This window comes from Papio anubis, chromosome 2 (genome assembly GCF_008728515.1).
Source record: "Papio anubis isolate 15944 chromosome 2, Panubis1.0, whole genome shotgun sequence".
Lineage (NCBI taxonomy): Eukaryota > Metazoa > Chordata > Mammalia > Primates > Cercopithecidae > Papio > Papio anubis.
Genome location: NC_044977.1, coordinates 179473885 through 179486444, shown reverse-complemented (window position 1 = coordinate 179486444; position 12560 = coordinate 179473885). Strand labels below are relative to the sequence as shown.

Sequence of the window (12560 nt, the reverse complement as noted above, 5' to 3'; positions counted from 1 at the left end):
TGTTGGCCAGGCTGGTCTCGAACTCCTGACCTTAAGTGATCTGCCTGCCTCAGCCTCCCAAAGTGCTGGGATTACAGGCGTGAGCCATTGCACCCGGCTCAGTTTATCTTTGGAAAGAGGAGAGATTGCTCTTTGCAGTTTGGGCACAGGCTGATGTGACTTACCGCTGTAAACAAAAGTACTTTGAATGTAGGAATTAATTTGTTGGATACATACACTGAAAGCATGTTGAATTCTGATTTAAAAAAATTTTTTGAACATTTTTACTGTTAATATGCTCATTGTAGAAAAACTGGGAAATATGTGAAGGGATAATGCCAAAAATTGACTAATTAAGCTTTTTGGTCTGTTTCTTGGATGTATATACGTTTCCTTTCCAAAAATTAGAATTATGCATCTCTTCACTTAAGAGTATATAGTATTTGTTTTTCTGTCATTAAATAGAATTTTTACTCCGGAAGTTTTGGAAAGAGCAATAGATTTTAGACTTTTACATGTGATTAATATTCTGAAATGTGGAAGAATAACTTATTTCTACCTTTTCATTTGATATATAACTTTAGAATCTACAAGGTTTTACCTTCAGGTAGTCCTGTCTCTAGCATTTGTGACAATACCCTGTTTGTTTTTATATTTAGTGTTTGGGTAGGCAATCACTTATTTGAGACTGACGTTTTATATTTGAAAGAACCTTAAGAACTTATTTGGTAATCTGTTTTAGACATAAAAATAACAGAAGAAACAATGTAGGGGCAAGGATATTCACTGTAACTTTATTTCTAAAGATAAAAAAGGAAATAACCTGAATTTTCCTTACTTGTGGAATAGTTGAATAAGTTCTGTTACATACATACCATGGAATGAATTAGTATACATACACACCCTGTTTAAAGGAACATGTAGGATGTGCATCTGTTGGCCTGGGGAATGCCCATAGTTTATCATGGTTGTCCTTAAACCAGATAAAGATATTTCATGTCGATAAAAGTCATAATCTACCATCTATAGTAGTGATATAGTAGACTGACACTAATTGATACTGTGCATCTAGCATTGTACTAAATACATGTGGTAACCTTATTCAGTTCTCACAGTAACTCTAGGAGAGGTTTATTCATTTTATAGATTAAACTTAGAGCAATTAATTACTTTGCTCAGTGTCAATTTAGAAAGCTTAGGTTTTAACAAAATTTTTTTGAAGTATTACAGTAATGTGCACAAATCTTAATGAATTTTTACATATATATTCCCTTGAAACTATTACATACTTTTACCTTTTCCAGCACGCCAGTAGGCTCACTTGTGCCTCTTTCTCAGGTGATACCTCACTTGAATATAATCAATATAAGGGCAGGTGGTTTTCATGTACTTTATTCTGCTTACTGCAGTATTAATGTTGAGTATTTTCTTGGTTCTGGAATTGTGTTATTTCTTGATTTTTCCTAGTCTTTTCAGAAAAAAGGTAGAAAGCTGAACTGTATATGTAGACATGTTTAAAACAACATATATTTTAGTAATTTTAAAAAATAAGGGCTGGGCATGATGGCTTACGCCTGTAATCCTAGCACTTTGGGAGGCCAAGGTGGGCGGATCCATGAGGTCAGGAGATCAAGACCATCCTGGCAAGATGGTGAAACCCCATCTCTACTAGAAATACAAAAATTAGCCAGGCATGGTGGCACACACCTGTAGTCCCAGCTACTCAGGAGGCCGAGTCAGGAGAATCACTTGAACCCAAGAGGCAGAGGTTGCAGTGAGCTGAGATTGCAGAACTGCACTCCAGCCTGGGCGACAGAGCAAGACTGTCAAAAAAAAAAAAAAACAAAAAAACCAAAATTGAGTAATTTTAAAGGAATTGTACTTTTATGTACCCTTTTAAAAGAAATTATAATGCCTTTCAAAATAGTAACTATATGAGGATTATAATATATATAATAGTGTGTTGTGTTTTCCGCAGACTATATCTTAGCATTTATCATCTTGACAAAAAGTTTTAAACCCAAGATTTTCCATGAATCCTTAAACAAGTTTTAAAATTTTCTATAAATACATATTTTCTTCTTTCTCTTCTTTTTCTTTCTCTGCTCCCTCTCTCTTCTCCCCCTTTCTCCCTCCCTCCTCTTCCTCCCGCTCTCCCTCCCCCTCTCCCTTCTTTCTCCCTCTCTTCTTGGTCTTGCTCTGTCACCCAGACTGGAGTGTAGTGGTACAATCATGGCTCATTGCGGCCTTGACCTCCCAGGCTAAAGTGATCCACCCACCCTAGCCTCCTGAGTAGCTGGGACTATAGGCACAGGCCACCACGCCTGGCTAATTCTTTAAAAAAATTTTTGTAGAGATGGGGGTCTCCCTATTCATTTCCCACACTGATCTCCAACTACTGGGCTCAAATGATCTTCCTGCCTTGGCCTCCCAGAGTGCTGGGTTTACAGGCGTGAACCACTGAACCTGGCCTTTTTTTCTTCCTTCCTCTCTCCTGCCTTCTTTCCCTTTCCTTTTGTTTGTTTGTTTTTAGAGACAGGATCTTGCTATGTTGCCCAGCTGTTTTTGAACTCCTGGGCTCAAGCAGTCCTCTTGCCTCAGGCCTCCTGAGTAGCTGGGATGTAGTCCTTAAAGGTATATTTTTCTAATGAGAGGATTCATAGCTTTTTCTACATTGGACAAGGATTGGACCAGACTGAGAGATTTCTGAGTATCTTTCACCCTACCTCTTTGTCTACTGAATAATAGAAGCTTGCTAATTTAAGCTAATAAGACAAACAAAGATCCAGACTAGCAAAGTGTCTTCAGCTCACTAGACTCGCTTTTCTTTTTCTTTTTAATTTTCTTTTTTATTTATTTTTTGAGACAGGGTCTCACTCTGTCTCCTAGGCTGGAGTGCAACGATGCAATCTTGCTCACTGCAACCTCTGCCACCCAGGCTCAAGGGATTCTCTTGCCTCAGCCTCTGGAATACCTAGGACTATGGGCACATGCTGCCATGTATGGCTAATTTTTGTATTCGTAGTAGAGACAGGGTTTTACCATGTTGGTCAGGCTGTTCTCGAACTCCTGGCTTCAAGTGATCCACCCACCTTGGCCTCCCAAAGTGCTGGGATTACAGGTGTGAGCCACCACGCCCAGCCGCAATGGTCATTCTTGATGATGAATATTTGCCACTATGTAATGCTGTAAAGAAAATAAAAATCAAATTCGGTATAGTCTTCACTTTGTCAGTAGAAATTGGAGCAAGTTTTCCTAGTTGTATTGATGTCTTAGTGTCATATTTTGAGTTCTTTTTGAACTGCAGAGGGACTGAGTTTAAAAACTTATTTGTGTTTAAGGCTGGGTGTGGCGGCTCATGCCTGTAATCCCAGCACTTTCGGAGGCCGAGGCAGGCAGATCACCTGAGGTTAAGAGTTCAAGACCAGCCTGGCCAACATGGTGAAACCGTCTCTACTAAAAATATAAAAGTAGCCAAGCGTGGTGGTGCACGCCTGTAGTCCCAGCTACTCGGGAGGCTGAGGCAGGAGAATCACTTGAACCTGGGAGGCGGAGGTTGGAGTGAGCCAAGATTGTACCACTGTACTCCAGTCCCCCATCCCCGCCCCATGCAAACAAAATAAAAAAGCAACCTGTATTTGTGTTTGCCTGGTTATGCCTGAGTAAGAAGAGCAGTTAAGTCCTTGACTTAACTGTGGAGTAAAAACTGTAGTCCCAACATGGAGCCACCAGAGGGTGGAGTACACATAGCTGGCTTTCCCTTTGGGCAGGGCTCTGGCTGGAATAGACTGCCTTTTGTCTTAACAGCTGGGGGCTGAGCCTTTGATGCTTCCACACGTGATAATATGAGTGAGACTTGTGATCTTACTCCCTTGCTGACTTGCTACTGCTGGATCAACCCCTAACTCTTCAAATAAAAAGAATTTCTCCTTGTTACTCCCCAAATGCATTTTCATTTGGAGACCAAATTCTACATGGAGAATACTCTGCTAAGAATGTTAATTAACAAGCCTGTAATCCCAGCATTTTGGGAGGGTGGATATCTGAGGTTGGGAGTTCGATACTAGCCTGGCCAACATGGTAAAACCCCATCTCTACTAAAAATATAACAATTAGGCTGGGCGCAGTGGCTCACACCTGTAGACCCAGCACTTTGGGAGGCTGTGGTGGGTGGATCACGAGGTCAAGAGATCGAGATCATCCTGGCCAACATGGTGAAACCCCGTCTCTACTAAAAATACAAAAATTAGCTGGGCGTGCTGGCACGTGCCTGTAGTCCCAGCTACTCAGGAGGCTGAGGCAGAAGAATTGCCTGAACTCACGAGGCGGAGGTTGCAGTGAGCCGAGATTGCACCACTGCCCTCCAGCCTGACAACAGAGTGAGACTCCGACTCAGAAAAAAAAAAAAAAATTATCCAAGTATGGTGGCACACACCTGTAATCCCAGCTACTTGGGAGGCTGAGGCATGAGAATTACTTGACTTTGGGAGATGGAGGTTGCAGTGAGCCCAGATTGCGTCACTATACTCCAGCCTGGGCAATAGAGTGAGACTTTGTCTCAAAAAAGAAAAAAGAATGTTAATAAAGTACAGGTATAAGGCCCTAGAAACAGCATGTTTATTGGATTAAGAATTCTGTTAAATATTTCGGAAAGTTCTTTTTGCTTAGTTTCATTTTTCACAAAATGAGATTTCCTCCTGATTAGTTTCAGTTCATGTTACTAAAATTTTATGATAGGAATAGGACTTTAGAAATAAGGTTTCTAAAGCATTGAACTTAGCAAAATGGGAACTGTCACATCTTGGGCTCCGCATTACCCTGGAGTCCCATTTGATGAAGCTAGAGTATGTGTTTTCAAGGATGGGTGGGGACATGAATCACAACAGTTATATTTTTCAACTCTGGCGGAATTTTTGCATTTCTGAGCCAAAAATGGAACAAAAAATAAAACATGAAAAGTAAATTGAGCAGATAAAGCTAAAAACAGGACTAGCGTCTGATAGAATATTACTGTTGGTCTATATTAACTTTATATTTCATTAATACTGGATCCTTCTTTATATTTCAGTTACAACCTAGACTATTGTTTCAGGAAGCCATGGTATTAAAATACTTATGGATTGGGGGAGAAATTAGGAAATTTCTGAAAGTCTGGTTGTTCTCTCAGTGGATATTACCATTGAAGAATATAATAGTTTCCAATAGGGAAACCACTTTAAGCATAGCAAGTGTTACAGAGCCTTTTTTCTTCTGTTTTTTTGTTGTTGTTGTTGTTGTTGTTGTTGTTGAGATGGAGTCTCGCTCTTATTGCCCAGGCTGGAGTGCAATGGCACAATTTCAGCTCACTGCAACCTCCGCCTCACAGGTTCAAGTGATTCTCCTGCCTCAGCCTCTGGAGTTGCTGGCATTACTGGGGCCTGCCACCACGCCCAGCTAATTTTTGCATTTTTAGTAGAGACAGGGTTTCACTGTGTTGACCAGGCTGGTCTCAAACTCCTGACCTCGTGATCCTCCTGCCTCAGCCTCCCAAAGTGCTGGGATTACAAGCGTGAGCCACTGTGCCCAGCCTAATTTTGTATTTTTAGTAGAGACGGGGTTTCACCATGTTGGTCAGGCTGGTCTTGAACTCCTGACCTCAAGTAATCTGCCCGCCCTGACCTCCCAAAGTGCAAGGCTTACAGGTGTGAACCACTCCACTTGGCCAACTCTTGATTTTTGTGCCTCAAGTGAGCTCCTACCTGTCTTTGAGGTTAGGAAATGGTGACTGTTCAATTCCTTGATCAGAAATCGGGAGTAATCCTCAACTCTTCTTTCTGTTACACTTTACATCTAATATAGCAGAAAACTGACGGATTTATGCTGATCTGATAGGTGAAAAATGATTTCAGTGTGGTTTTAATTTGCATTTCTCTAATGGAAGTTGAATGTCTTTCAATACGTTTAAGAACTGTTGACATTTCCTTCTTTGGTGGACCCCCACATGTCCATTTCATTTGCTCATTTTTTTCTTCTAGGGATACTGGACATTTGTTAGTAATTTTTGGAGACAGAGTTTTGTTCTTGTTGCCCGGGCTGGAGCGCGATGGCGCAATCTCAGCTCACTGAAACCTCCGCCTCCCAGGTTCAAGCGATTCTCCTGCCTCAGCTTCCCAAGTAGCTGGGATTACAGGCATGCACCACCACACCCAGCTAATTTTTGTATTTTTAGTAGAGATGAGGTTTCTCCACGTTGGTCAGGTTGGTCTCAGACTCCCAACGTCAGGTGATCTGCCTACCTCAGGCTCCCAAAGTGCTGGGATTACAGGCGTGAGCCACTGTGCCCAGCCCATTTGTTCACAATTTTATAGGAGCTCTTTATGTACTGGGGAGATTAGCCCTTTATCTTGCAAATATTCCCTCTGTGACACTTTTTTTTTTTTTTTTTAAGTTGACCAATTAGAATCCGAGTCAAAGGGCATAGTATTTAATTTGTTGACAGGTGCAGCCACATTGCCTTTTAGAAAGACTTTTTAGTTTATATTCTGTACATTATTCAAGGTTATTTCTCCCCCATACCTGCCCACTTGATTTTTAATTAAATACTTCTTCTTTTGTTTGTTTGTTTTTTTTTGAGATGGAGTCTCACTCTGTCGCCCAGGTTGGAGTGCAATGGCATGATCTCAGCTCACTGCAACCTCTGTCTCCTGGGTTCAAGCGATTCTCCTGCCTCAGTCTCCAGAGTAGCTGGGACTACAGGCGCCTGCCACCACACCCGGCTAATTTTTTGTGTTTTTAGTAGAGATGGGATTTCACTGTGTTAGCCAGGATGGTCTCTATTTCCTGGCCTCATGGTTCGCCCGCCTCGGCCTCCCAAAGTGCTGGGATTACAGGCATGAGCCACCGGGCCCAGCCTAATTTAAATACTTCTTATGGCCAGGTGTGGTGGCTCACACCTGTAATCCCAGCACTTTGGGAGGCTGAGGCAGGTGGATCACCTGAGGTCAGGAGTTCAAGATCTGCCTGGCCAACATGGCGAAACCCTGTCTGTACTAAAAAATAATACAAAAATTAGCTGGGCGTGATGGCAGGCACCTGTAATCTCAGCTACTTGGGAGTCCGAGGCAGGGAGAATTGCTTGAACCTGGGAGGCGGAGATTGCAGTGAGCCGAGATTGCGCCACTGCATTCCAACCTGGGCAACAGAGCGCAGCTCCCTGTCAAAATAAATAAATAAAAAATAATAAATATTTCTTATTGAGCTGATAATAAGCATAAACCTTTTGTTAATTTTTATTTCCTAAATTCTTGTGAGGTTGAGTGTAATTTTAAATATAAATGGTGTATTTTTCAAAAGTTTGTATTCTTCATTTTGAAAATTATTTCTTACTGTTTTCAGAATACAGATCCATTGTTAAATATACTGCATATATCTTCTTCCAATCTGTATCTTAGTTTAACTTTTTAAAGTCTCTTGCCATAAAGGTGTATTTTAGTGTTTCTCTGTCTGTTGAATGAATGTAAGCAACTTTTCTTTGTAACAGACTGTATATATGTTGTTTTCCTTCACCAGCCTTGGAGTGATGTAGTTGTATTTTGATAACCCCTTGTTGAATTTTGATCCTATACTCTAAAATCCTTTATATATTTTTCTGTAAGCCCCCTGGGAGTATGGACAAGGTATTGGTAGTTATAAAGATTCTTAACTTCATGTGATATTATAAGCATTCTTTAATTTTTACTGATTTTCTGTATGCCAAATTATACTGTCATTTTTATTATTTAATAACATAATCCAGAAATCATTTTTTGTGGATTTGGAGTACATTATTAATTTTTTTGCAGCATTTTCCTAATTATCTAGATTGATGTGTGAATGTCTGTGTTTTCTAATGAACACTAAAAGTGGAAACAACCCAAATATCCATCAACTGATGAATGGATAAACAAAATTTGGTATGTTCTTTACACAATGGAATAGTATTAGGCAATAAAAAGGAATGAATATTATTTGGCAATAAAAAGGACTGACACATACTACATATGGGTAGACCTTGAAAACATTATGCTAAGTTTAAAAAGCAAGGCACAAATACCCACATATTGTATGATTCTGTTTATAAAAGTATCTAGAGTGGGCAAATCATAGAGACAGAAAGTAGATTGGTGATTGCTAGCAGTTGGCCGGGCCGGGGGTGGGAGGTGGGTGTGGGGGAGGGATTGGAAATGACTACTAATATAGGTTTCCTCTTAGGATGATGCAAATGTTCTAAAACTGGTAGTGGTGATGGTTGTACAACTCTGACTATACTGAAAACTAATGTATTACGTACTTTTTTAAAATGGGAATTTTATGGTATGTAAACTTACGTCTGAGAAAAGCTGTTACAAAAATTAGTCTTAGGTAATGCAAGCATAATAAAAATTTAGTGTAAGAGAGTGGCAGATGAAGATAAATTGACAGAGAAACTCTTGTCTCCTGTAATAATGTAAGGACAGAAGGTTGGTGTGATTTTTAGAGGGAAAAGAAGGATCAACCTGAATTTGCTTCTCTAGCAAGTTAACTGTCATTGTGTAATGTATGTTCTGAGAAACATGCATTTTGAATTATGTTAAGCAAAGTGATGTTCTTTATAAGGATTGTTTTTTATACACAATTTCTTTAAATAGGTCAGTCTTACGAAATTCGGATGCTGGATAATCGGAAAATGGGTGATATGCCTGAGATCAGTGGAAAATTAGTAAAGGTAAGGACAGTCCATTTTAATTCCCAAATGGATATTGCTGTGATTGAATGAGTTTTTGTTTTAAAAAAATTAATTTCACTTCAATAATTGTTACATTACAACTTTTTAACTTTTTGAGCTATATTTTGTTTATTCACCTGTAAAATGGGAATTATAGCCGTTATTGGGTAGAGTAATTGTGAAAGACCCTTGGAAATCAAGGAACAATAGAAAAGTTAGTAGCAGTTATGGGGTAAAAAACTCACCACCACAACAAAAAACTATAAGCCTCTCTAAAAGTAAAAGATAATATGGGGAAGAATGTCAGTGTTGGCATAAAACTTTAAAAAATCCTTTACCTTGTAAAATTTCATTAAAAAAATTGAAATCTCTGTTCACCCTACCCATGTATCTGAATTAAGAAGTCAGTCATCCTAGATGTAGGAGGCATAGCTGTTTTCCAGCTGACCTGTTCTTTTAGGATATATCTTCAGAACCATCCCTGCCCCCAGCCCCTCCTAGCCTGTATCCATCATACATCATGGCTAGTTATAAATTCCAAAGCATTACAGGGCAGGGTTAATGAAAGAATCTTAACTGGGGAAAGGTGAAACCTCATGTGACTACGTGTTAGCAAGAGACAAGTTCTCTTGATCCTTCCATCTCCCCACAGAGTGGCATGTCAGGGCCCAGGTGCTGCTGGGCCCTCAGTGTGGAGGGGCATCCTATTGGAAAGACACTGCCCTCTGTGGATCTGCCTTTTTGGTGGGTAAACATGGGAAGGGCAGCCTTGTGGTGGGAATTGGATTCAGGCAATCTAAATTTGGTGTGTTAACTAATGTGGCATGTCTGGGAAAGCCAGCTGCCCAGTACCTGGAGGGCACCTGGAAGGTTACTTGGGGATCAAATGATAGGTTACCAAAGGTGCTTTGGAACTTCTTGAATGTGCAGAACATATTCAGCAGTGTGCTTTCTCTGATTGTTCTGTTTTTGTCTGTCTTTGTTCTGTGTGGTTTTTTTTTTTTCTTTTTGTCTTATTGTTAGGGCCTCATCACATGTAAGATGCTGGGGTTTTTTTGTTTGTTTAAATGTATCAGTGTAAAAGAGTTGGAAAGTTGTTTTAATTGTAAACTCCGTAATAAAATTTAGTAGGATTTGATGGGCCCTATATTGAGGTCTTTAAAACTGGATCCAAAAATGTTAGAACAATTTTTTAAATATTTTATTATGGTAAAATTTGAACATACCCAGAAGTAAAGAAAATGGTACAATGAATCCACATATATCCATCATATGGTGGTATATAATAAATATATCTGGTATATATCATGAGTTCTTATAAGTTCTCCTGCCAACTTCAACATTCTCCACAATTTACCAGTCTTGTTTCATCTATTCCCCCTTGTGCTTTTTTTGTGTATGCTGGATTATAGAATTTACTAATTCGTAATTTTAACTCAGTTCCTCATTCATGACCATTCAGTGTTCTGAGGAAAATATAACAAACTTTGACATCCAGACCAAATGCCAAAATTCAGTGTCCATCAAGGCATTGAAGAAAATCAATTCTGAAACAATTGTCTTTGTCATTTATCAGTGGAGACAGGCTGGCTTTCCAGGGCAGTTCCCTGAATAGGTGGTAGGATTTAGGAATAATTACTCTGATAGGTGATACCTAATGCTTAAAATATTTTGGCAGGCTGGTTGAAATACCTGTCAGATTAACTTGGAATAGCAGGGTTAAGTTGTATAACTGCTTTTAAGTTCAACTTCCTTGTATTTACTTGCAAATTAAAACATGTAAAAACATTTAATACATAAAATTAGTGCAAGTAAATAAAGGGAAAAATGATACTTCATTATGACATAATGAACTACTGTTAGTAACAAAACCATTAACTTATAAATGCACAATAAATGTTTCGCTGACACTAGTTAAGTGTTAGTATACTAGACAAGTATATTCCACTTATTCTGAAGGCATCAGTATCTAAATATTTAGCTCACTGATTGAAAAGAGTTAATTTTTAAAGCACTTTACATTGGCTTCATCTTTGATAAGCCAGCTGCATGATTTTTGGTGGATGTGCCAGGCATCCAGTTATATTCTGTAAGCTTGTCTGGGATTAAGAGCTACTGTCTGCTGCTACCAAAGACTGCAGGATGAATTTCTTGGAAATCACATCCTTTTTTTAGCTAGATAGTCCCTAAAATATGCTTCAAACTTCTAGAGTTTTATTTACTGGCCCTAGGATCTTCGACTATGCTACTTAAATTTTGGGGGGAACCTTAGGGATCAAGTGATAGGTTTGCAAAGGTGCTTTGGAACTTCTTGAATGTGCTGAACATATTTAGCAATGTGCTTTCTCTGATTGTTCTGTTTTCATCTTTTTTTGTTCTGTTTTTTTCTTTCAGTCTTATTGTTAGGGCCCCATCACATGTTGCTAGTTCTGAAAATGTAGTCAATCTCCTTTTAGGGAGAACTTTCAGATAATGAGATTTTTCTCCCCGTTTCATTTAAGAAGTTCCTTTCCTCTCTCCCTCCCTTCTCCCTCTCTTTTTCTCTCCCTTCCTCCCTTCCTTTTCTTTCCTTCCTTTTTTCCTTTCCATTCTTTTTTGGGTAGGGTTTTCTGGTAGAAACTGGAAAACCTGCTAGACAAATTCTAAAAGAGCTATACAATGCTAGAATTTTTCTTATATATCTTGTAATTTCCTAACTTTGATCCTCCTTTTATCTTCTTTAGTATTTTAGTCTGACCTAGAATGGGGCTTAGTAAAGCTCTGAAATCTAATATCTGTATTCTCATACTGTTTTCATCTGAGTATGTGTATTTAGTATGGTTCTCACCGAATATGGAACAATTAGAATTGTGATATTTTCTGTGCTGTACTTTTGTCTGGAGACAAGCTGGCTAGCAAATGTGAACCACTGGCACTGGTGTCTTAGGGGCCACCACTAGCCTATGCACCATCACTATGAGAGCTTTGCTGTGGTCAGGTGTGAAGTGGGTGCTGGGTAATGGGTTGGGCAGGCCCTGCAGGTGTGGGTACAGGTGAGGAAGATGGGCATGGAATAAAGCAGCCACTGAGCCCTATAAATTTCTCCCACATTGGCCTCTTTTTAAAACTATCTCAAAGAAAAAAATTGCTACTTTTAATTGGCTACTGGGACTACAGGTGCCCACCACCATGCCCGGCTAATTTTTTATGTTTTTAGTAGAGACAAGGTTTTACCGTGTTAGCCAGGATGGTCTCGATCTCCTGACCTCCTGATCTGCCCTCCTTGGTCTCCCAAAGTGTTGGGATTACAGGCATGAGCCACCACACCCAGCCAAAAAAACTCAATTGTTAACTGTTATTTTAAATTAACAAAGTTTTACGATTGTGCCTGGGTTTCTCTGTCTCTGTCTTTTCATTTTTAATAACTCCTGTGTGCATCTGGTATTTTCTTTGTAGGAATAGAATTCTTGCTCATTAATTTTAGGGGGAAGAACCTTAATTTTGAATTGCAATAACAAATTATTTTATCACATCAATACCTAAGTTACCATTTTATTTATAATTTTAATTTCTGAGTTATAATTCTTTGCACCAAGTAATTGTACCGTAATCCAGGTATCCAAGGGCAAAAGAGTTCACTTTTGGAATGTTTAAAATAGAATCTGGTTGTGTATGTTCTACTGCTATGCGTTAACACATAAGAAGTAGAAATGGTCCTGCATTTTAGCTGGAGCAGTTTAAAAGTACTCATTTTCCCCACTTATTCCACAGAGCATCATAAGGGTTGTATTCCATGACAGACGGCTACAATACACAGAGCATCAGCAACTTGAAGGATGGAAGTGGAATCGCCCAGGAGACAGACTTCTTGATTTAGGTA

The 12560-nt window shown here is 39.3% G+C and overlaps 2 protein-coding genes and 1 non-coding gene across 7 annotated transcripts in view; 1 reads left to right on the top strand and 2 right to left on the bottom strand.

Moving 5' to 3' along the window:
* The window catches only part of UBP1 (upstream binding protein 1), a 53058-nt gene that overhangs the window by 15747 nt on the left and 24751 nt on the right, over nt 1–12560 (top strand). For all 5 annotated transcript variants that reach the window (XR_002520590.2, XR_002520589.2, XR_004182324.1 and 2 more), the window contains exons 3-4: nt 8625–8701; nt 12452–12557. Coding sequence is in view for 2 of the 5 variants with exons in the window: in XM_003895234.2 (XP_003895283.1) it covers nt 8625–8701; nt 12452–12557 (183 nt within the window). In the remaining 3 variants the exon portion in view is untranslated. The remainder of the gene's footprint in view (nt 1–8624; nt 8702–12451; nt 12558–12560) is intronic.
* The window catches only part of FBXL2 (F-box and leucine rich repeat protein 2), a 145685-nt gene continuing 135313 nt past the window's right edge, over nt 2189–12560 (bottom strand). Inside the window, exon 16 of the transcript XR_644266.3 lies at nt 2189–3165. The gene's annotated coding sequence lies outside the window, so the exon portion shown is untranslated. The remainder of the gene's footprint in view (nt 3166–12560) is intronic.
* Nucleotides 11302–11362, bottom strand: LOC116273974. Its single transcript, XR_004182462.1, has one exon. It is a non-coding gene; the product is annotated as a U7 small nuclear RNA (small nuclear RNA).